Source organism: Olea europaea, chromosome 3, assembly GCF_002742605.1.
Source record: "Olea europaea var. sylvestris chromosome 3, O_europaea_v1, whole genome shotgun sequence".
NCBI lineage: Eukaryota > Viridiplantae > Streptophyta > Magnoliopsida > Lamiales > Oleaceae > Olea > Olea europaea.
The window spans coordinates 1369406-1391906 of NC_036239.1; the positions used below are offsets into that span (position 1 = coordinate 1369406).

The 22501-nt window shown below is 36.0% G+C and overlaps 6 protein-coding genes across 12 annotated transcripts in view; 2 read left to right on the forward strand and 4 right to left on the reverse strand.

The window, feature by feature from the left end:
* Positions 1-506, forward strand: part of LOC111391133 (transcription factor bHLH95-like) — a 12188-nt gene extending 11682 nt beyond the window's left edge. The window contains exon 7 of the mRNA XM_023016282.1: positions 366-506. Coding sequence (XP_022872050.1) covers positions 366-506 — 141 coding nt within the window. The remainder of the gene's footprint in view (positions 1-365) is intronic.
* On the reverse strand, positions 7-4120 carry LOC111381131. Of its 3 annotated transcripts, XR_002700277.1 has the most exons (3): positions 3779-4119; positions 839-2482; positions 7-122 (listed from the first exon to the last, which is right to left on the reverse strand). XR_002700277.1 is itself a non-coding variant. In XM_023004874.1 (2 exons), the coding sequence occupies exon 2, from the start codon at positions 2441-2443 to the stop codon at positions 893-895; it is 1551 nt and encodes a 516-aa protein (XP_022860642.1). In that variant the 5' UTR covers positions 2444-2482; positions 3779-4120; the 3' UTR covers positions 617-892. The 3 variants fall into 3 exon arrangements, 2 of the variants coding, with proteins under 2 accessions (XP_022860642.1, XP_022860651.1); XM_023004874.1 differs by lacking the exon at positions 7-122 and having other exon boundaries at positions 617-2482; positions 3779-4120; XM_023004883.1 differs by lacking the exon at positions 7-122 and having other exon boundaries at positions 617-2482; positions 3741-4120.
* A 469-nt stretch (positions 4121-4589) lies between these two features.
* Positions 4590-6494, forward strand: LOC111381164 (probable receptor-like protein kinase At1g49730). Of its 2 annotated transcripts, XR_002700289.1 has the most exons (3): positions 4590-4659; positions 5273-5357; positions 5752-6494. XR_002700289.1 is itself a non-coding variant. In XM_023004909.1 (2 exons), exons 1-2 carry the CDS (start codon positions 4602-4604, stop codon positions 6192-6194), a joined length of 501 nt encoding a protein of 166 aa, XP_022860677.1. In that variant the 5' UTR covers positions 4596-4601; the 3' UTR covers positions 6195-6494. The 2 variants fall into 2 exon arrangements, 1 of the variants encoding a protein (XP_022860677.1); XM_023004909.1 differs by lacking the exon at positions 5273-5357 and having other exon boundaries at positions 4596-4659.
* Positions 6495-6678: 184 nt separating this feature from the next.
* On the reverse strand, positions 6679-11603 carry LOC111381149. Of its 4 annotated transcripts, XR_002700286.1 has the most exons (4): positions 11263-11603; positions 8323-9966; positions 7513-7606; positions 6679-7273 (listed from the first exon to the last, which is right to left on the reverse strand). XR_002700286.1 is itself a non-coding variant. In XM_023004897.1 (2 exons), the coding sequence occupies exon 2, from the start codon at positions 9925-9927 to the stop codon at positions 8377-8379; it is 1551 nt and encodes a 516-aa protein (XP_022860665.1). In that variant the 5' UTR covers positions 9928-9966; positions 11263-11603; the 3' UTR covers positions 8101-8376. The 4 variants fall into 4 exon arrangements, 1 of the variants encoding a protein (XP_022860665.1); XR_002700278.1 differs by having other exon boundaries at positions 6679-7606; XR_002700287.1 differs by having other exon boundaries at positions 6679-7606; positions 11225-11603.
* A 1683-nt stretch (positions 11604-13286) lies between these two features.
* LOC111381176 (methylcrotonoyl-CoA carboxylase beta chain, mitochondrial-like) lies at positions 13287-16938 on the reverse strand. Its single transcript, XM_023004922.1, has 8 exons — positions 16452-16938; positions 16161-16251; positions 15791-16017; positions 15531-15695; positions 15021-15095; positions 14710-14841; positions 14068-14124; positions 13287-13820 (listed from the first exon to the last, which is right to left on the reverse strand). The coding sequence occupies exons 1-8, from the start codon at positions 16800-16802 to the stop codon at positions 13617-13619; spliced, it is 1302 nt and encodes a 433-aa protein (XP_022860690.1). The 5' UTR covers positions 16803-16938; the 3' UTR covers positions 13287-13616.
* Positions 16939-17815: 877 nt separating this feature from the next.
* Positions 17816-22381, reverse strand: LOC111391140 (methylcrotonoyl-CoA carboxylase beta chain, mitochondrial-like). Its single transcript, XM_023016293.1, has 8 exons — positions 22093-22381; positions 21833-21952; positions 19486-19920; positions 19195-19285; positions 18825-19051; positions 18565-18729; positions 18055-18129; positions 17816-17875 (listed from the first exon to the last, which is right to left on the reverse strand). The coding sequence occupies exons 1-8, from the start codon at positions 22273-22275 to the stop codon at positions 17816-17818; spliced, it is 1356 nt and encodes a 451-aa protein (XP_022872061.1). The 5' UTR covers positions 22276-22381.
* Positions 22382-22501: the final 120 nt, after the last annotated feature.

A 22501-nucleotide genomic window follows, 5' to 3' on the forward strand; every position in this document is an offset into this window, starting at 1 on the left:
CTTTCGGCCAAAGCCCAGGTTTGAATACCTTATAAAGTACGCAGCACCTGGACAGCAGTGACTTGCACATTTGCAAGGTAGCACGGCAAATATCAACCAGTAGCAACTCCCCTATGCAAATCCTTGGCAACCATGAAAAAGAATTTCAATAAACTACCACCTCAAGGAGGATAAACTAAATAAGATGGAAAAATTAGTTAGTTACTATGGTAATTAACAATTTTCTTGAAAGTGACTTCAGTTTGTTCCTCAACGAGCATTCCCTCATCACCGTCCATAAATAAATAAATAAATAAATAATAACAACAATGATGATGATGATCCCTTCCATAATTGACGTGCAATGTTTTTATGTCCAACACAAGAATCACATGGTTATGGAAGAAGCATTATTGGAGCCCCGTTTATGGGGAGATGAAACAAACAGTAGTGAAAAGATTTCTTCACATCGTGCAGAATTACAGGTTAGAAGCAGATTTCAGAACAATAATACAGTAAAGGACTAATAAGCACTAGAACAAAGCTGCGTAAGATTTATAAGATTGCTTTGATTGCAAGAAGAAGCGTGATGATGAAACAATTTTTTCTTCTCACTTGGTTCAGCATAAATACGGTGTAAACAACAATTATAAAAGAATAGATTGATGATGTTATGTTAAGACAGATTTTTGGTTGATCAGATTCAGCCACTATGAAATGAGTGTTACATGAACAATCTTGAGATTAACCAACGAGCCTAAGTTAGACAAAATAAAGAACAGAAACGTCCTTCACATTGACGCATCCTATTTATGAACTAAAAGGGAACAAATTAAGAATGAGGCAGCAAGCAGCATACCTCGTAACATCTTCACCAACACAATATAATTCCAAAAGCGGAAAGTAAACTCTTCTAGCCACAGACAGCGACCAGAAACTTCCTTTTACTTACTGGTTCCTCTTGCAACACAACAATGTCTCTTACTTTGTCCAAAAGCTCCTCCAAATCATTCACGCCAAAGCTTTGATAATTGATTGGTCTTTTGTATTTCTGCTGGTAGATCACCTCGAAACAACCAAGAGAAATGCGACAATAGTAGCTTACCAAAATCTCTTGAAGCTCATGTTTGAAGAGGTTGAGGCTCTCTAAATTATATTTCTCTATTTCTCTTTTGTCATCATGTTCCCCTATAACCACCCTCTCATCATCTGAGGGTTCATCAGAAGATTCAGCACCTGCAACAACATCAATGGGATCTTGAGCTTCTTTTCCTTTCTTATCCCTCTTCGCCAAAATTAAGGGATGGGCACCAGATATGGCTTTAGAGTTATGGAGGTAGACAAGCTTCCTTGAGCCTCTTATTTCAATAGCCATTGCATCACCCATCTTCTCCAGAAGATCTACAAGCTTAAGTGCTCCATATTCAGACACATACAAAGGCCTCCCATAGATTTTCTGGTATTCTGAAGAAAGACAGATTAGAGGCATACACCCACCTGATAATTCAAGCAACTTTACCAGTTGGCCCTTTAAACCATTCAGATCTCCAGGTTGTACCCACATGAAGTCATTCTGGTCACATGAAGTAAGAGTTTTTGCTGAAACTTCATTCAACCCAGATGGGAGGCCGTGTGATCTGGAAGACGAAGGATAATAGGGCATGGATATTGAACTACTATTATATTCAGTCGGAGACCTTGAGAGCAATGAGAGATCCCTTTTATTGCAACAGCCTTTTGAGATCCCTCTATACACTATTGCTTCTTCTTCATTTTGACAATCTAAGTTGTCAGTTACCTCGCATCCCGTTAAAAACCCAGGAATATTTGTCGGAACTACATAAGAAGGAAGTAAAACCTTAGCAGACGGCACAAATCCTTCCCCACGAGCCACACTTGGCCAGTCCCAGACAAACTGGCCTGCATTACTCAGAGCAGATGAAACACTCGCCCTATAAGGAATGACAAGGATGATAGTATATCCACGCTGGCCTAAAACATGGAGAGCAGGAGCAAAATCAACATCCCCAGAGATGAGCAAGATAGATGAGGGTGGACAATTGTCAAGAGCAAAAAGGAACATGTCAATCAAAATTGCCTTGTCAGCTGCATCTTTCCTTCCATTAGGAACGTCTATGAGTTTGACGCCTGTTCTCTGACACCCTTCCCGTAGTCGTCTGGGAAATGCATTGAAATCCCCATATGCAGAGAATGTTGTGACAACTCCATCAATTACAGGATGGACACGCAAAGCCATCCTAATATTACCAGCTACATCTTGTGGGCGGACATCACTTGGCACTGGACAGTTCTCAATGTCCCAGAATATAGCCACAGGGCCTTGTGATGAGCTTTGCACTTGATGTAAATAAGGTTGAGGCAAGTCAGTATTTGCATTTGCCATGTGTTTCTCTTTTGAGGATTCTGGTGGCAACATCAAAGTAGATATATTTGAACTTGACATCAATGTTCTATAGCAGTTCAAGCAACGTCTTTAGGCTTCCTGACATCAAAGAATGGTTGTGAAAATCCCGCCGAGAGAAAACTTTCAAGTACTTGCACTCGAAACTTGAACTAATGCCCTATTTGGGCTTTATTTTTCTAAAAATACATATTTTTCAAAATTCATTTCCAACCAAACATTCTCCCATAAAATAATTTTACACTAAAATCCAAAATTTTTCCTTATTTTTTTACCATACATTCTCCAACAAATACACTTGAAAACACATTTTTCTCAAAAAAACTCATTTTAATGGAACCCAAACAGGGGCAACAATTGATGGCAAAACAACTTTCATCCAAGGAGAACAGGAGACTGGAACTGAGCCCAGAGTATTTAAACAAGAAAAATTAATAACAAGTATAGAGCTAAATTTATACTATATAAATGAAGAATTTAAAAGAAATTAATCAATGTGTTGGTGACATGTCGTGTCGGTACTTTTTGAAAAATCGTGTGCCGGACACACGTGTCCGTGTCAGTGTACTATATCATAGGGTAATGCATCAGCATGAGTGAAGAATAAATGTTAGTAGTTTCCACTAGAAGTCTTCTCTGAAAAAAAATGGCTTCAGTTAGTGTTATAGTTTACATTACGAATCAGTTTACACACACACTTCCATATCCTGCTCCTAGATATTATTATTGCAGAAGGTAAGATTAAATGATAAAATAGTAGTTCAACAAGATATCAAGCAACAGTCATGAATTCAAGTTTCACAGGAACACATTTAATGAAATATTGTATGTCTCGGGCTTTAATGCAAAAAAATATAAAATAAAAAATTTTAAACCCAGCTGCTCGTGAGAGGCATGTGGACATTTGCCCTCTCTAAAACCTTTAATTTCAAGTAACTCAATATTTTCCACGCCAGAAGGTCAGTAACGCTAATTTAATAAAATATCGCCATTAAGTTCTTTCTGCTCAAGAAAGCAAAAAAAGTAGCAGATAACTTAAAACAATTATTTTTCTTATATTTATTGGCATCGGGTGATGTTACATGATGGTAAAATATCATTACAGAACAACATCATCTTGAATAAGATACATCATTACCAAGAAAATCATAACAGAAAACTGAGGAAAAGAATGAATATTCAAGAAAGCTATATAAAGTTAACCCAGACCGTGGCCGTAGACCTAAAAATGATTACTCGCTGTAATAAAATGACTAATAAAAAAATTCAATAAATTCATTCTTTTAGAGATTCGTAATTCTTGCATGAATACTTCGAACTAGGGTTTCTGAATATGTACCTAAGTATATAGGTAACAGAGGGAGGAGGGTGACTTGCCTGAAACGGAAAGAACTATGTTCGAGTTGTGAAGATCGGTGACGATGATTCTTTCGCAAAAAGGGAAAAGGGAATAAATTTTTAACGGGTAGTCGGCGATTTTGGTCTTATTCAATATCAGATAAAAAACAGTATGAAAATTAATTTGGGATTTTTGTATTTGGGCGGCGATGACCAAAACGGAGCGGCGGAGAGTTTAATTGGAATTAAGAATTGGACCGAAGAATCAAAAAATACTCCCGTGCGAACTGAACCGATTTGAAGAATGATGCAACAATTGTTTATTTTCTTCTCCTGGAGAGGTTTGGTCTCTGTTAAGGTAAAATCACAACAATTGTGCTTGTTTTGTTGTTTGGGATTGGAATTAAGATAAAATGCCTTCTATTTTAAAAGTAATTCTTAAAATTATATTTTAGAAGACTTGCTTAATTAACATTTTAATTTGAATAATGTTATTTGTAGTTGTTCACTGTCATAGTCGTCTTATATGGTATATATGTAGCGTTTAATGATTTGATACATTAATGTGGTAGTCTTTTATTACCTTATACAATAAATCATTAATCGTCACATATATGCAACGTAGAGCGATTACGGTAGTGAGCGACTGTAAATACTAACATTCTTTTAATTTAGATGTATTTTCTATAATTATATACATTCAAAGTGTTTTAAATTTCTATGCAAGAAAATAATAAAATGATTTAGAAAAAACTAGTTAACATAAATTATAGAGAAAAATAATAAATATTTTTTGGGATTAGTAAAATTAAGTGTTAAATATAAAGAGCTTGTTAAAGTATTTAAAATTCCAATTTGTTCAATGCAACATGAAGATCCGATGAATCCTTTTGGTATACTTCTCCCTTGGCTCATAAAAGGTAAAACCGTACTCTACTAGGATTGCATAGTTCTTATGATGAAAACTTCTTTAGGTCAACGCAAAATAATGTTCTAACCACCTAAATTCTTCTTCCCTTTATTTTTTTTCTTGAAATAGCGTCGTTCTATTCTCGTATGGCTGCATATCCACCTTAAACATCGTGATTTCTGTTACATTTATCATGTGACCCAACACTCAGTGTCATAGAATACAATACCGTTGTGCTGAACTTGTCCTTTTAACTTGATTGGTAGAATGGTAAAAAGATAGATCTTTTTGGTCCATTTCTCACAGGCAATTTGCATACCATTGATTTAGTTTAATTAATTTTAAGTTACAGAATCAAATATGATCAATGAACTGAAATGTCCCTGTTTTGACACGAACTGTGGAAATGAGTCCCTGTTTTGACACGAACTGTGGAAATGAGTCCCTGTTTTGACACGAACTGTGGAAATGAGTCCCTGTTTTGACACGAACTGTGGAAATGAGTCCCTGTTTTGACACGAACTGTGGAAATGAGTCCCTGTTTTGACACGAACTGTGGAAATGAGTCCCTGTTTTGACACGAACTGTGGAAAAGGACTCATTGTATAATAACGCTCTTCTAGGTTGCTGATTTTGGCCTTGCTCGTGCTTCGAAAGATGGCTCTGTTTGCTTCGAACCTGTAAACACTGATATTCGGGGAACTCATGGTTAGACAAAATCCTCTCTTATTATAAACTCCTACTCTATATAGCTTATCCGGAGATACCAAAACATTAATGGTTTGTTTGGTAAAATGGATTGTCTAGTACCCGACGACATTACATGTTTGACTAAGCGTAAAACGTTCAATTATAAGTAAATAAGTTAGTTTTAAAAATAAATAAGTTTTTGTTGATCGAAGTTGAAATAATAAGTTACTTATTTTGATTCTAAAATAGCTTAGCTAGACATGTCAGAAAAAGATGTTTTTGTGTATTGTAATATCAAGTTGTCCAATATTGCATACCAAATGTGCTCCCAAACGGTTATCAGGTCGGACAAAATCTTCTTTCTCAATAGACTTACCATATCAGAGATATCAAAGCATTAAATGATTGTCAGGTTATAATGATCCGGAGTATGTGGTTACTCGAAAGCTCACAAAGAAAAGTGAGGTATACAGTTATGGAATTGTGTTGTTAGAGCTAGTTACTGAAAGACGAGCAATACAAAACAACAAAAACTTGGTTGAGTGGTCTCAACCATTTTTGACTTTGGAGTCGAGAATAACTGAGCTTGTGGATCCCAATCTCGGGGATGCTTTTGAATTCGATCAACTTCAAACAATTGTGGAAATCGTGACTCAGAAAGAAGGCAAGGCAAGACCATCAATTAAGAAAGTCCTCAGATTTTTGTATGAGAGTCCTGAAGTAATGCACGGTGCTTTTGTTGAAGCTGTGGAAGATGAAGAATATGGAGAAACTGGAGGTAGAGGAAGTACGAGCAGAGGTGATTATCTTCTGTGTAGTGGGAGACTAATTCAGCAACAGGCAAGGGAACAATAATCTTCTGTGTAGCAGATGATTGCTAAGGACTAATACAAATTGAAGAATTGCAAATGTGATAATGTATTATATTTTACCTTTTCAAGTGAAACGCCTTCGATGTTTGGAATAAAACATGAGATTAATCTTCAACAGATGAGAAAGCCAAATAACCTGAAGAGAGGAATTCAGTGGTAACTAGAAAAGGCAAATGTGTCTGCCATTGATTTGAGGAATCAAAATTTTCTGTTTTACACATCAAATGTTCTTTGGCACTTAGAATTGAGTTGTTAAATGATTGCACGACCATTTTTTACTTTCCTTTTTTTCCTTTTCTTTAAAGAATCTGTTAATGTCAAATTCAATGGTGATTGTAAAATTATAAGGAGACAGCAATGTGTCTGGCAGTAGAGCAGAACTGATATGTTCATATACTTAAAAGTCGTATATTTCGAGTAAGCTGAGAGATTGTTTATTAATTTTGCATTCTTAAAGCATCTGTATTAACATAAACATGATGCGTCCTGCCAAATTATAGCTCAACTAGGACCAAATTTAATGATATGTATCACAGCGTTTCCAATGGTTATCAATCGAAGAATATAAAATCTCAAGCTTTTCTCGGCTGTTTGTTCATGGATAACACCATAGCTTATTTGGTAAGTGAATAGTACTGAACGCTATAAAAGAAGAAGAAAAAAGTTATAATCTAGGTTATGCCTTTGCGCAAAGTATATGAAATGAAGGATGAGCTCACGACATATTCACTGCTCTAGAAGTCATTGTCCACATCGGCAGTGATCGACCAACCTCCCTCTGCAATGACATGTGAAAACGTGTATCGTAGTTTTGCGGCTGAGGAGAAAGGGATTTCTTTTCTTCGACTGGAAATGAAAGCGCCCTCTTATTCATAACCACCTTGTTTGCTCCTTGGATCACCATTGTAGGAGTTGGATATTATAGAAAATTTGCTAGTCAAACAGTGCATGGTGATAGAAGAATCTGAGTGTAGGATAATCTGTTCATCCACAGTAGATACAGGTCGAACGTGCTCTAGGCCTCAAACCAGAAGCAAACTCTGATGCTCAATACACTAATACCTGAATTGCATCAATACATTCCATGGATTATAAAACATTAATGTGCTGGTGGTTCTCAAAAAATGTATGGCTACCTTCACCTTTCTCCAGTTTCAAAACTGTGCTGTGTCACGTATATCCCAAGGATTCCAAACACAGAAATTGCAGAAAGTAAATGGAATTGGGAAATGATCATAGATGAAGAATCAAGTTCTTATGGCTACTGGGGATGCTTTCGGCCAAAGCCCAGGTTTGAATACCTTATAAAGTACGCAGCACCTGGACAGCAGTGACTTGCACATTTGCAAGGTAGCACGGCAAATATCAACCAGTAGCAACTCCCCTATGCAAATCCTTGGCAACCATGAAAAAGAATTTCAATAAACTACCACCTCAAGGAGGATAAACTAAATAAGATGGAAAAATTAGTTAGTTACTATGGTAATTAACAATTTTCTTGAAAGTGACTTCAGTTTGTTCCTCAACGAGCATTCCCTCATCACCGTCCATAAATAAATAAATAAATAAATAATAACAACAATGATGATGATGATCCCTTCCATAATTGACGTGCAATGTTTTTATGTCCAACACAAGAATCACATGGTTATGGAAGAAGCATTATTGGAGCCCCGTTTATGGGGAGATCAAACAAACAGTAGTGAAAAGATTTCTTCACATCGTGCAGAATTACAGGTTAGAAGCAGATTTCAGAACAATAATACAGTAAAGGACTAATAAGCACTAGAACAAAGCTGCGTAAGATTTATAAGATTGCTTTGATTGCAAGAAGAAGCGTGATGATGAAACAATTTTTTCTTCTCACTTGGTTCAGCATAAATACGGTGTAAACAACAATTATAAAAGAATAGATTGATGATGTTATGTTAAGACAGATTTTTGGTTGATCAGATTCAGCCACTATGAAATGAGTGTTACATGAACAATCTTGAGATTAACCAACGAGCCTAAGTTAGACAAAATAAAGAACAGAAACGTCCTTCACATTGACGCATCCTATTTATGAACTAAAAGGGAACAAATTAAGAATGAGGCAGCAAGCAGCATACCTCGTAACATCTTCACCAACACAATATAATTCCAAAAGCGGAAAGTAAACTCTTCTAGCCACAGACAGCGACCAGAAACTTCCTTTTACTTACTGGTTCCTCTTGCAACACAACAATGTCTCTTACTTTGTCCAAAAGCTCCTCCAAATCATTCACGCCAAAGCTTTGATAATTGATTGGTCTTTTGTATTTCTGCTGGTAGATCACCTCGAAACAACCAAGAGAAATGCGACAATAGTAGCTTACCAAAATCTCTTGAAGCTCATGTTTGAAGAGGTTGAGGCTCTCTAAATTATATTTCTCTATTTCTCTTTTGTCATCATGTTCCCCTATAACCACCCTCTCATCATCTGAGGGTTCATCAGAAGATTCAGCACCTGCAACAACATCAATGGGATCTTGAGCTTCTTTTCCTTTCTTATCCCTCTTCGCCAAAATTAAGGGATGGGCACCAGATATGGCTTTAGAGTTATGGAGGTAGACAAGCTTCCTTGAGCCTCTTATTTCAATAGCCATTGCATCACCCATCTTCTCCAGAAGATCTACAAGCTTAAGTGCTCCATATTCAGACACATACAAAGGCCTCCCATAGATTTTCTGGTATTCTGAAGAAAGACAGATTAGAGGCATACACCCACCTGATAATTCAAGCAACTTTACCAGTTGGCCCTTTAAACCATTCAGATCTCCAGGTTGTACCCACATGAAGTCATTCTGGTCACATGAAGTAAGAGTTTTTGCTGAAACTTCATTCAACCCAGATGGGAGGCCGTGTGATCTGGAAGACGAAGGATAATAGGGCATGGATATTGAACTACTATTATATTCAGTCGGAGACCTTGAGAGCAATGAGAGATCCCTTTTATTGCAACAGCCTTTTGAGATCCCTCTATACACTATTGCTTCTTCTTCATTTTGACAATCTAAGTTGTCAGTTACCTCGCATCCCGTTAAAAACCCAGGAATATTTGTCGGAACTACATAAGAAGGAAGTAAAACCTTAGCAGACGGCACAAATCCTTCCCCACGAGCCACACTTGGCCAGTCCCAGACAAACTGGCCTGCATTACTCAGAGCAGATGAAACACTCGCCCTATAAGGAATGACAAGGATGATAGTATATCCACGCTGGCCTAAAACATGGAGAGCAGGAGCAAAATCAACATCCCCAGAGATGAGCAAGATAGATGAGGGTGGACAATTGTCAAGAGCAAAAAGGAACATGTCAATCAAAATTGCCTTGTCAGCTGCATCTTTCCTTCCATTAGGAACGTCTATGAGTTTGACGCCTGTTCTCTGACACCCTTCCCGTAGTCGTCTGGGAAATGCATTGAAATCCCCATATGCAGAGAATGTTGTGACAACTCCATCAATTACAGGATGGACACGCAAAGCCATCCTAATATTACCAGCTACATCTTGTGGGCGGACATCACTTGGCACTGGACAGTTCTCAATGTCCCAGAATATAGCCACAGGGCCTTGTGATGAGCTTTGCACTTGATGTAAATAAGGTTGAGGCAAGTCAGTATTTGCATTTGCCATGTGTTTCTCTTTTGAGGATTCTGGTGGCAACATCAAAGTAGATATATTTGAACTTGACATCAATGTTCTATAGCAGTTCAAGCAACGTCTTTAGGCTTCCTGACATCAAAGAATGGTTGTGAAAATCCCGCCGAGAGAAAACCTTCAAGTACTTGCACTCGAAACTTGAACTAATGCCCTATTTGGGCTTTATTTTTCTAAAAATACATATTTTTCAAAATTCATTTCCAACCAAACATTCTCCCATAAAATAATTTTACACTAAAATCCAAAATTTTTCCTTATTTTTTTACCATACATTCTCCAACAAATACACTTGAAAACACATTTTTCTCAAAAAAACTCATTTTAATGGAACCCAAACAGGGGCAACAATTGATGGCAAAACAACTTTCATCCAAGGAGAACAGGAGACTGGAACTGAGCCCAAAGTATTTAAACAAGAAAAATTAATAACAAGTATAGAGCTAAATTTATACTATATAAATGAAGAATTTAAAAGAAATTAATCAATGTGTTGGTGACATGTCGTGTCGGTACTTTTTGAAAAATCGTGTGCCGGACACACGTGTCCGTGTCAGTGTACTATATCATAGGGTAATGCATCAGCATGAGTGAAGAATAAATGTTAGTAGTTTCCACTAGAAGTCTTCTCTGAAAAAAAATGGCTTCAGTTAGTGTTATAGTTTACATTACGAATCAGTTTACACACACACTTCCATATCCTGCTCCTAGATATTATTATTGCAGAAGGTAAGATTAAATGATAAAATAGTAGTTCAACAAGATATCAAGCAACAGTCATGAATTCAAGTTTCACAGGAACACATTTAATGAAATATTGTATGTCTCGGGCTTTAATGCAAAAAAATATAAAATAAAAAATTTTAAACCCAGCTGCTCGTGAGAGGCATGTGGACATTTGCCCTCTCTAAAACCTTTAATTTCAAGTAACTCAATATTTTCCACGCCAGAAGGTCAGTAACGCTAATTTAATAAAATATCGCCATTAAGTTCTTTCTGCTCAAGAAAGCAAAAAAAGTAGCAGATAACTTAAAACAATTATTTTTCTTATATTTATTGGCATCGGGTGATGTTACATGATGGTAAAATATCATTACAGAACAACATCATCTTGAATAAGATACATCATTACCAAGAAAATCATAACAGAAAACTGAGGAAAAGAATGAATATTCAAGAAAGCTATATAAAGTTAACCCAGACCGTGGCCGTAGACCTAAAAATGATTACTCGCTGTAATAAAATGACTAATAAAAAAATTCAATAAATTCATTCTTTTAGAGATTCGTAATTCTTGCATGAATACTTCGAACTAGGGTTTCTGAATATGTACCTAAGTATATAGGTAACAGAGGGAGGAGGGTGACTTGCCTGAAACGGAAAGAACTATGTTCGAGTTGTGAAGATCGGTGACGATGATTCTTTCGCAAAAAGGGAAAAGGGAATAAATTTTTAACGGGTAGTCGGCGATTTTGGTCTTATTCAATATCAGATAAAAAACAGTATGAAAATTAATTTGGGATTTTTGTATTTGGGCGGCGATGACCAAAACGGAGCGGCGGAGAGTTTAATTGGAATTAAGAATTGGACCGAAGAATCAAAAAATACTCCCGTGCGAACTGAACCGATTTGAAGAATGATGCAACAATTGTTTATTTTCTTCTCCTGGAGAGGTTTGGTCTCTGTTAAGGTAAAATCACAACAATTGTGCTTGTTTTGTTGTTTGGGATTGGAATTAACAAAAAATGCTTTCTATTTTAAAAGTAATTCTTAAAATTATATTTTAGAAGACTTGCTTAATTAACATTTTAATTTGAATAATGTTATTTGTAGTTGTTCACTGTCATAGTCGTCTTATATGGTATATATGTAGCGTTTAATGATTTGATACATTAATGTGGTAGTCTTTTATTACCTTATACAATAAATCATTAATCGTCACATATATGCAACGTAGAGCGATTACGATAGTGAGCGACTGTAAATACTAACATTCTTTTAATTTAGATGTATTTTCTATAATTATATACATTCAAAGTGTTTTAAATTTCTATGCAAGAAAATAATAAAATGATTTAGAAAAAACTAGTTAACATAAATTATAGAGAAAAATAATAAATATTTTTTGGGATTAGTAAAATTACGTGTTAAATATAAAGAGCTTGTTAAAGTATTTAAAATTTTAACTATTTAAATTTATAGATTCTTTCCAAATGATAGAATATGCTCTTTAAAAATAAAGAGTCTTTTAAAAATGCTCTTAATAAATTATACTAACAAACGATCATAAAAGGTTGATTAAAACATAACAGCATTCGTATCCCCTTTTTTAAGAAAATTCTTGACATGTTGAGCATGGAAAATGTCTTACTTTTCATCAAATTAAACTACTCCCGAATCTTTAGTTAAGTATTGCACGTAAATCGACTTTTAGGAAAATTATGATATTAGGTAGATTAAATCTGATCTCCTACCCAATAGTCAAGAGTTAGATCAAGCATTTTAAGTTATTAAATGGCACAACCATATCCATACCTCAATGCAACAGTATATGAATGTAAAAATGAACCCAGTAAAGATCAAACAGCAAATGCTACGATCAAAGTCATCCAAATCCTGACTTCATTTAACTGGTAACGTAGGAAATTAAGAACAACAAAGGAGGAGACAGAAAACAATATCGAGTTCTGCTTGCCAATGTCATTTATCGGCCAAGATACCATGAAACACTAAACAAAGACAAAATCCACTGAGACAATCTTGAATACGTTGGACAATTGGTTCCTATACAAAGGCCTCGTATCACAATTGGAGAAGGAAAATGAGTAGTGGACTAGGAGAAATGTTCTCTCAATACTCTAAAATCCACATCAGATATAGACCGAACTGTCTCACAACATTGTGAAACCAACTCACGTACCTCTTTAATGGGCGAATAGCTTTGTTTAGAGTTCTGTTACTATTAGCCATCTTAATGTTCAAAAAATTCGGACGTGTAAAACTTTGAAGAAGAAAAGTGTTAATCAAATGTTCCTCGACAAAAATAACTGAACTGAAATCTAGAGATTTAAAATTAGTAAGTTAACGAAGAGTAAATAATATTTTTACTTCGGAAGTATACCCGCGTACCTCAGTTTCCAATGTTTCCTCATCTGTAATTCTATCGTTTAACACCCTCATATTTTTATTTTTTTTAATATTTTTTTGAAATAAAACCACTCCATTGAAAAATACTTAACAAAATTACCCTTTTTGTTAAAGAACCAAAAACCACCTTCACTTTCCTTCCAGAAATATCAGCGCCACATCGGGGATCAAAGTAAAAATGAATCAACCTTTGAAGTGTCCTCAGCTGTTTAAATTTGATAAAATACCTTGAATTAACCAAAAAATGGTAATATGAAATTGAACCTGTACTATATTAGCATCAAATTATTTCACATGTACAATGTGTTTCAACTTTTCTTCCATCCACAATACACATTACCAGCTGCCCAAAAGAAAGATATTTTTTCATCAGATTTTACAAGTCAGAAATTTACAAGTTCAGACCATCAAATCCGGCATCTGAACTGCAAAAATCGAACCTAAATATCTTGGGCCTCTAAGCGATGCTACTATGTTTCTTTTCCATTCTTGGAACGACAGGTTCAACCCTCCATGCAGCTAGTCTTCGAGGATGAACGACGAGATAATGGTCGGCAATTCATCATTAGTTCGTAGCATTACATTCTGAAAACACCATATTGTGTACTTTCTGGCTTGCGGTTCATGGATGCAGCAATGCAAAGGCCTAATATTTTTCTTGTATCAGCAGGATCGATGACGCCATCATCCCAAAGTCTGGCTGTGGAATAATATGCACTGCCTTCTCGCTCATATGCCTCCACAACTCTGGTCCGGAAAATTTCCTCCTCTTCCTTGCTCCACTACGAAGGATGTAACAAAAAAGGCAATAGTCACACAGTTTTCATTTCCAAAAATGTTTCGTAAGTCAACCTTTTTTCTTACTTATACGTAAAAGAAGTACTTGTTTTGGGAAGTAACTCTTACTAATTTCCAACACAATCAAAACAAATTACTTACTTATTTCCAACATAAAAAGAATATTCTTAAATTTATTTACTCTTATATGAGTGAACATTCTCAGTCACACTTTCAAAATTAAATTCCTACCTGTTTTCCAGCCTTCTTCCGGTTTCCCCTTTCTATCTGAGCCAGCACCCCAGCAGCCTGAACAGGGCCACGAGAATTAATAACTGAACATTGGGTTTATTGGAAGTACACAGCAGCCAATTTGGCACTCAAAGTCTAATATTATTCTCAAAACGCTGCCTCAATTTACTGCTATTATGATAAGTCGGTTTGGAGGAATAATGCCATTGATTTCAATGAACTAAGAATGCAAGAGATGCTCGATATTAAGGACAATTTAAATGAGAATCCTTGTAATTTGAAATGACAACGCTCGTCAAAATCTCACCATAGTGGGGTTTCAAATGGTTGAAAATTTGTATACTGTTGCCCCTGTTTAAGCCCCATTCTCTTACGACTCATTTTCTTTCCCAATAAAACAATTTTACACGTAAATCCAAAACTTTTCCTTATTTTTTAACCACATTCTCCCAAAAAAAAATCACTATTACAAAATTTATTTCCCAAAAACTAGGGCTCAAACAGAGCCTTAAGTCACTATTAAAACCAACTTCAAATTGCAAGGTTCCGAGCGAGTGAAATTTGGGGCAATAAAATCCTGCTGTCGATTCTAAATCTAGCCCAATCTTGTGATTTCAAACATATTTGCAAGTGTGAAGCTACCTGAACTCCACCCATCACAGATATTCTGGCATTTGGCCAAAAGAACATGAAATCAGGGCTGTATGCACGTCCACACATTGCATAGTTTCCTGCTCCAAAGCTTCCTCCAATGATAACTGTAATTTTGGGTACCTACACAGAATGCAATTGCAAGTAAAAATGCATAATGATAATTAAATTTGCAAGGTTTTCTTCATCTTCTGATGTGGGAAAGAGTGCACTTGAGACATCTGATTGATGTATAATCATGGACGTAGGCGCTCATAACATAAGAGAACAAAGAAGACTCAAAGTTGTAATAAGCAAATAACCTTTGCACAAGAAACTGCCATAACCATTTTAGCTCCAGATTTTGCTATACCACTGGCCTCAGATTTTGAGCCAACCTGAAATTTTGTCAAGCAAAATAAATAAATTCACATGCATCAATTTTAATATTTGAACGAAAATAACCCCTAAACTGAACTCAATCTGAATGTGTAACTGTAAGAAGCTGACACCAAATCAAGTAATAGTGTTCCGAATTTCTCCCGTAAAAGTGAGTTTTAAAGTTTAATTCCTCGAAGTAGAAGATACAAACTTTTCTGGTAATTATTGGGTAAATTATACGTGAAGAAAACTCATACTCTCGTTCTCCAGCTTGAACTGCGCTTCCCAGAAACTAACAGAATTATTTAAACCATTATCCAATCATTTTTAAGTTATGTCAAACTTGACCAGCAGGGTGTCTAGCTACCTGCTGATTCTGAAACTAATTCACACAGCTGTGGAAAATATGCATCGAATTACTGTGAGTTAGGAAGAACAGTAATACTGCATACCATAAATCCCGTGATGTTCTGGAGAAAGATCAAGGGAATGTTACGTTGAGTGCATAATTCGATAAAGTGAGCTCCTTTTAAAGCAGATTCATTAAATAATATGCCATTGTTTCCAAGAATCCCAACAGGTTGCCCAAGAATTCTTGCAAAACCTGTTACAAGTGTCTGTTCATGACGAAAGAGAGGGATAAATAACAAAAACCAAACACCAAAAAACATATATGACCAGAAGTCGAGTTGAAGGGATAAGAAAACCTCACAGTGCCATACAATTTCTTGAATTCATCAAATTCACTTCCATCTACAATGCGAGCTATAATAGATCGGATGTCTAACGACTGTTTGAGGTCTGTTGGTGCAATAGAACGAAGTTCTTCTACATCATACAATGGCTCTTTGTAATCAGGTACGAGATGATCATTTACACCCCCAGCCATGTGCAAATTCTTAATTATATTCCTCCCTATAGCAAGTGCATGCAGTTCATCTGCAAGATAGAGACAACTTCAACAATGCCACAAATAGTTTCTGCAAAGCAACAGGCTTAAAACCAAGTGTATCAACAAAATGCCTAGATAAATAAGTTTGCTTCATAATTGCTGCTCTAATGCAAAGATAAATGAATTTTACCTTGAGCAAAGTAATCTGAAACACCTGAAGTTCTACAATGCACGGTTGCACCCCCCAAGTCTTCTGCAGAAATCTCTTCTCCTGTAGCAGCCTACTAAAACATCAATTTAGAAATAAATTAAAGCTTTAATTAAATATAATTAAATGAATGGAACAAATGAAAGTCATAGTTCTAGAAGATACTTAAAAAATGAAGATACAAGATGCACAGTAATAACTATAATGGGATGAAGAGCAAATCCAAATATTACAACATGTATAATTTTCAAATACGAGTAGATCTCAACTAACCTTCACAAGTGGAGGTCCAGCAAGAAATATTGTTCCATTTCCTCTGACCATTACACTTTCGTCCGCCATTGCAGGTATGTAAGCCCCACCAGCTGTGCAAGAACCTAGTACCAGTGCAATTTGGGGAATGCCTTCAGCTGACATCAGTGCTTGATTGTAGAAAATTCTACCAAAATTTTCCTTGTCAGGAAACACCTCAGCTTGCTTTGGAAGGAAAGCACCCCCACTGTCCACGAGATACATGCAGGGCAGTCTGCATTTAGCTGCAATCTCTTGTGCCCTTAGATGTTTCTTGACAGTGATGGGATAATACGTTCCACCCTTCACAGTGGGGTCATTTGCCACAAACATACATAGTTTTCCATGCACAGGTCCAACTCCAGTAATTATTCCACCAGATGGCAAAGGCTCTTCATATAATTCATGGCCAGCAAGCTGAGTTCAACAAAACATCAATTCAAGTGTAGTACAGTGTAATACTGAGTCAATATTTTAGTATCATTTCAAAGTAAGAGTCATTTTGTTCAATTAATTGATAAACAAAACTTACATTAATCTAAACAACCCACCTCCACCTCCACCTCCACCTCCACCATCAACAACGACAACATCCAGTTAAGCCTTATAACCAATAAACTCATGTCTCAGAATTCTTTGCTGCAGTCAGGTTGATTTAACTCTGATTCAAGAATCCAGTGAAATTAAGCTCCCGTTTGGCCCCCATTTTAGGAAAATAAAAATGGGTAAAATAGTATTATTTTGAAAAATGAGTGGTTGAAAAAGAAGGAAAATTTTTTAATTTACATGTAATATTATTTTATGGAAGATTGTATAGTTGAAAATAGGAAAGAGAAAAATAAAATGCAATGGAATGAAAATTAATGGGGGCCAAACGGGGTATAAATCTTTTAACCTCGTCAAACGATCCTAATTTTGGTTTGTTTCCCTCTTCTAATGGAGGGACCACATCAACTTCACGACAAGAGTTTCTTTAAAGAATTAAGTTATGGGGCTGTCTGGTAGAAATTCTCTCAAAATTATTATCGAAAATCCTACCGTTGTAAAGGTTTGCTGCACAAACTTCAGCCGCAATAATTGACAACAAGTACTGGCAGCCATCATCTCATTATTTCAATTGCCAAAAATGCACTCATTTAATAATATTTAATGCATTTATTGAGGGGCACTCTCGTTTTTTCGCCAAATAATTTAATTGAATGGTACGAAGGCAGTCAAAAAATGCTGCTACAGTAGGGCCCCTTTTCCTGTATAACGTTCGGAATTATAATGAAAATTTTGGGATAATCTCTACCAGACAGCCCCTATATGTACATTGTTGTTTACATTCTCTATGACATTCCATCCTATGTGTCAAAATCTCCTGCTCCAAAGCTTCCTCCAATGATAACTGTAATTTTGGGTACCTACACAGAATGCAATTGCAAGTAAAAATGCATAATGATAATTAAATTTGCAAGGTTTTCTTTATCTTCTGATGTGGGAAAGAGTGCACTTGAGACATCTGATTGATGTATAATCATGGACGTAGGCGCTCATAACATAAGAGAACAAAGAAGACTCAAAGTTGTAATAAGCAAATAACCTTTGCACAAGAAACTGCCATAACCATTTTAGCTCCAGATTTTGCTATACCACTGGCCTCAGATTTTGAGCCAACCTGAAATTTTGTCAAGCAAAATAAATAAATTCACATGCATCAATTTTAATATTTGAACGAAAATAACCCCTAAACTGAACTCAATCTGAATGTGTAACTGTAAGAAGCTGACACCAAATCAAGTAATAGTGTTCCGAATTTCTCCCGTAAAAGTGAGTTTTAAAGTTTAATTCCTCGAAGTAGAAGATACAAACTTTTCTGGTAATTATTGGGTAAATTATACGTGAAGAAAACTCATACTCTCGTTCTCCAGCTTGAACTGCGCTTCCCAGAAACTAACAGAATTATTTAAACCATTATCCAATCATTTTTAAGTTATGTCAAACTTGACCAGCAGGGTGTCTAGCTACCTGCTGATTCTGAAACTAATTCACACAGCTGTGGAAAATATGCATCGAATTACTGTGAGTTAGGAAGAAGAGTAATACTGCATACCATAAATCCCGTGATGTTCTGGAGAAAGATCAAGGGAATGTTACGTTGAGTGCATAATTCGATAAAGTGAGCTCCTTTTAAAGCAGATTCATTAAATAATATACCATTGTTTCCAAGAATCCCAACAGGTTGCCCAAGAATTCTTGCAAAACCTGTTACAAGTGTCTGTTCATGACAAAAGAGAGGGATAAATAACAAAAACCAAACACCAAAAAACATATATGACCAGAAGTCGAGTAGAAGGGATAAGAAAACCTCACAGTGCCATACAATTTCTTGAATTCATCAAATTCACTTCCATCTACAATGCGAGCTATAATAGATCGGATGTCTAACGACTGTTTGAGGTCTGTTGGTGCAATAGAACGAAGTTCTTCTACATCATACAATGGCTCTTTGTAATCAGGTACGAGATGATCATTTACACCCCCAGCCATGTGCAAATTCTTAATTATATTCCTCCCTATAGCAAGTGCATGCAGTTCATCTGCAAGATAGAGACAACTTCAACAATGCCACAAATAGTTTCTGCAAAGCAACAGGCTTAAAACCAAGTGTATCAACAAAATGCCTAGATAAATAAGTTTGCTTCATAATTGCTGCTCTAATGCAAAGATAAATGAATTTTACCTTGAGCAAAGTAATCTGAAACACCTGAAGTTCTACAATGCACGGTTGCACCCCCCAAGTCTTCTGCAGAAATCTCTTCTCCTGTAGCAGCCTACTAAAACATCAATTTAGAAATAAATTAAAGCTTTAATTAAATATAATTAAATGAATGGAACAAATGAAAGTCATAGTTCTAGAAGATACTTAAAAAATGAAGATACAAGATGCACAGTAATAACTATAATGGGATGAAGAGCAAATCCAAATATTACAACATGTATAATTTTCAAATACGAGTAGATCTCAACTAACCTTCACAAGTGGAGGTCCAGCAAGAAATATTGTTCCATTTCCTCTGACCATTACACTTTCGTCCGCCATTGCAGGTATGTAAGCCCCACCAGCTGTGCAAGAACCTAGTACCAGTGCAATTTGGGGAATACCTTCAGCTGACATCAGTGCTTGATTGTAGAAAATTCTACCAAAATTTTCCTTGTCAGGAAACACCTCAGCTTGCTTTGGAAGGAAAGCACCCCCACTGTCCACGAGATACATGCAGGGCAGTCTGCATTTAGCTGCAATCTCTTGTGCCCTTAGATGTTTCTTGACAGTGATGGGATAATACGTTCCACCCTTCACAGTGGGGTCATTTGCCACAAACATACATAGTTTTCCATGCACAGGTCCAACTCCAGTAATTATTCCACCAGATGGCAAAGGCTCTTCATATAATTCATGGCCAGCAAGCTGAGTTCAACAAAACATCAATTCAAGTGTAGTACAGTGTAATACTGAGTCAATATTTTAGTATCATTTCAAAGTAAGAGTCATTTTGTTCAATTAATTGATAAACAAAACTTACATTAATCTAAACAACCCACCTCCACCTCCACCTCCACCTCCACCATCAACAACGACAACATCCAGTTAAGCCTTATAACCAATAAACTCATGTCTCAGAATTCTTTGCTGCAGTCAGGTTGATTTAACTCTGATTCAAGAATCCAGTGAAATTAAGCTCCCGTTTGGCCCCCATTTTAGGAAAATAAAAATGGGTAGAATAGTATTATTTTGAAAAATGAGTGGTTGAAAAAGAAGGAAAATTTTTTAATTTACATGTAATATTATTTTATGGAAGATTGTATAGTTGAAAATAGGATAGAGAAAAATAAAATGCAATGGAATGAAAATTAATGGGGGCCAAACGGGGTATAAATCTTTTAACCTCGTCAAACGATCCTAATTTTGGTTTGTTTCCCTCTTCTAATGGAGGGACCACATCAACTTCACGACAAGAGTTTCTTTAAAGAATTAAGTTATGGGGCTGTCTGGTAGAAATTCTCTCAAAATTATTATCGAAAATCCTACCGTTGTAAAGGTTTGCTGCACAAACTTCAGCCGCAATAATTGACAACAAGTACTGGCAGCCATCATCTCATTATTTCAATTGCCAAAAATGCACTCATTTAATAATATTTAATGCATTTATTGAGGGGCACTCTCGTTTTTTCGCCAAATAATTTAATTGAATGGTACGAAGGCAGTCAAAAAATGCTGCTACAGTAGGGCCCCTTTTCCTGTATAACGTTCGGAATTATAATGAAAATTTTGGGATAATCTCTACCAGACAGCCCCTATATGTACATTGTTGTTTACATTCTCTATGACATTCCATCCTATGTGTCAAAATCTGGGCAGTGATGTAATAAGTGTCGTAGAGATCAATGGCTTTGATGGATGGCATATGAAAGAGGGTCAAACTTAATGTAAAGGAAAATGTAAATGTAGCATGATTGTTCTTTAAATTATGCAAGACATGCTCCAAGTAGCCAACAACTACTTAAACCGTCAGTCATTTTATTTACCTCCATTAAATATTACCTACCACCAATTCGCATGAATCCTTGTTTCCTAATTTTCCTGTTCTAGTATGAGAATATCCAACACTCAATACAAAGAAAAAATGATTAGTCCAATAACTTAGTTCACAAATTCCCATTTCATCTAACTCACACCCTCATCTTAAAAAAAATGCTGTAAAGGTCCGCTTCCACATCTAGAAACAGACATTCTTTGAGGATAAAACAGAAGAAAATGAATATTGACTATTGCTTATATTGATGTTAAGGCTACACTCCAATATCTAGGATCAATTCATCTAGAAATAATGATAAGTGAAGACTGGTTGGTTACGAAAAGATTGTATTAAGTCCGAATGACCAGGGTTACTACACATCACTAACCATATTAATGAGTACGATGAACTTTGATCTTACAATATGAACAAAGATGTCCAATACGGTCTCAGCAACGGTAAAAATGGAACATAATAATGCAATTTTTTTTCCTAATGTATTTCCATGACAATGTAATTCTCCATTCCTTCGGTTTCCACTATCCACAACCTATAATACATGGACTCTCCTACTATGGGCAACCAAGACATGTATTTAACAAGCCATGCACCCTTGTACCATTTTTAATATCTTTTTTAAATTAGTTCTGCTCAAGGCATACTTTCTAAACATTCCTTGAACAACTGATGTCCTATATCAAAAATTATAATAATGATATGGGATATGAATTTAAATAATCTTATCGCTATTTAATTTAACAAAAGGGAATCTGAGAAACGGTGACAATCCGAGTGAAAAATAACCTGGGAAAGCTCAAGAAATGAAGAACCGGGATCAATCAAGCAATCAATTCTATCCCTAGGAAGAAGCTTGTTCCTACTCCTGTTCCTCTTCACAGCCTCAGGTCCTCCACCATTCATAACCTTTCACAAAAAAACCAAAATGCCAGTTAAATACGGATAAAAAAATAAAAATCAAGCATACGGACGAAGTACGAACAAACACAATCTATATTATACATACATATATAAAGACAACGAGAATCGAGAAAGAGCAGCGATACCTGGTGAATGTGCGAGTGGAGTTGGGAAATGAGTCCTACCATAACCTTGGAGTTGCTGGCGAAGGATTCGGAATCCCGGTCAATGGTGTCGGGTAGGACACCCAAACAAAAGTTCCGGGTCGGATCCAATCGGGTCCTAGCCGAAGCCGCTGACGAAATTCTTCTAGCTAAGGTTCCAATCATTCTTCTCTCCTCTAGTTCCTCACTCTACTCCCTAAAGCGTTTCTCCGATTTAGTACGGCAGCAGTACCTAACGCATCCTAGCTGTAATTCATATCCAAACTGTTCAAGACTCCGTGTCTTGATAAAATTTAAAAATATTTTTTAATTTTTCTTTACGAAGAAAAATTAAAATATTCTAGATTTTTAATTTTTTGTGTTAGTTACAGGGTAAATTACAGCCACCATC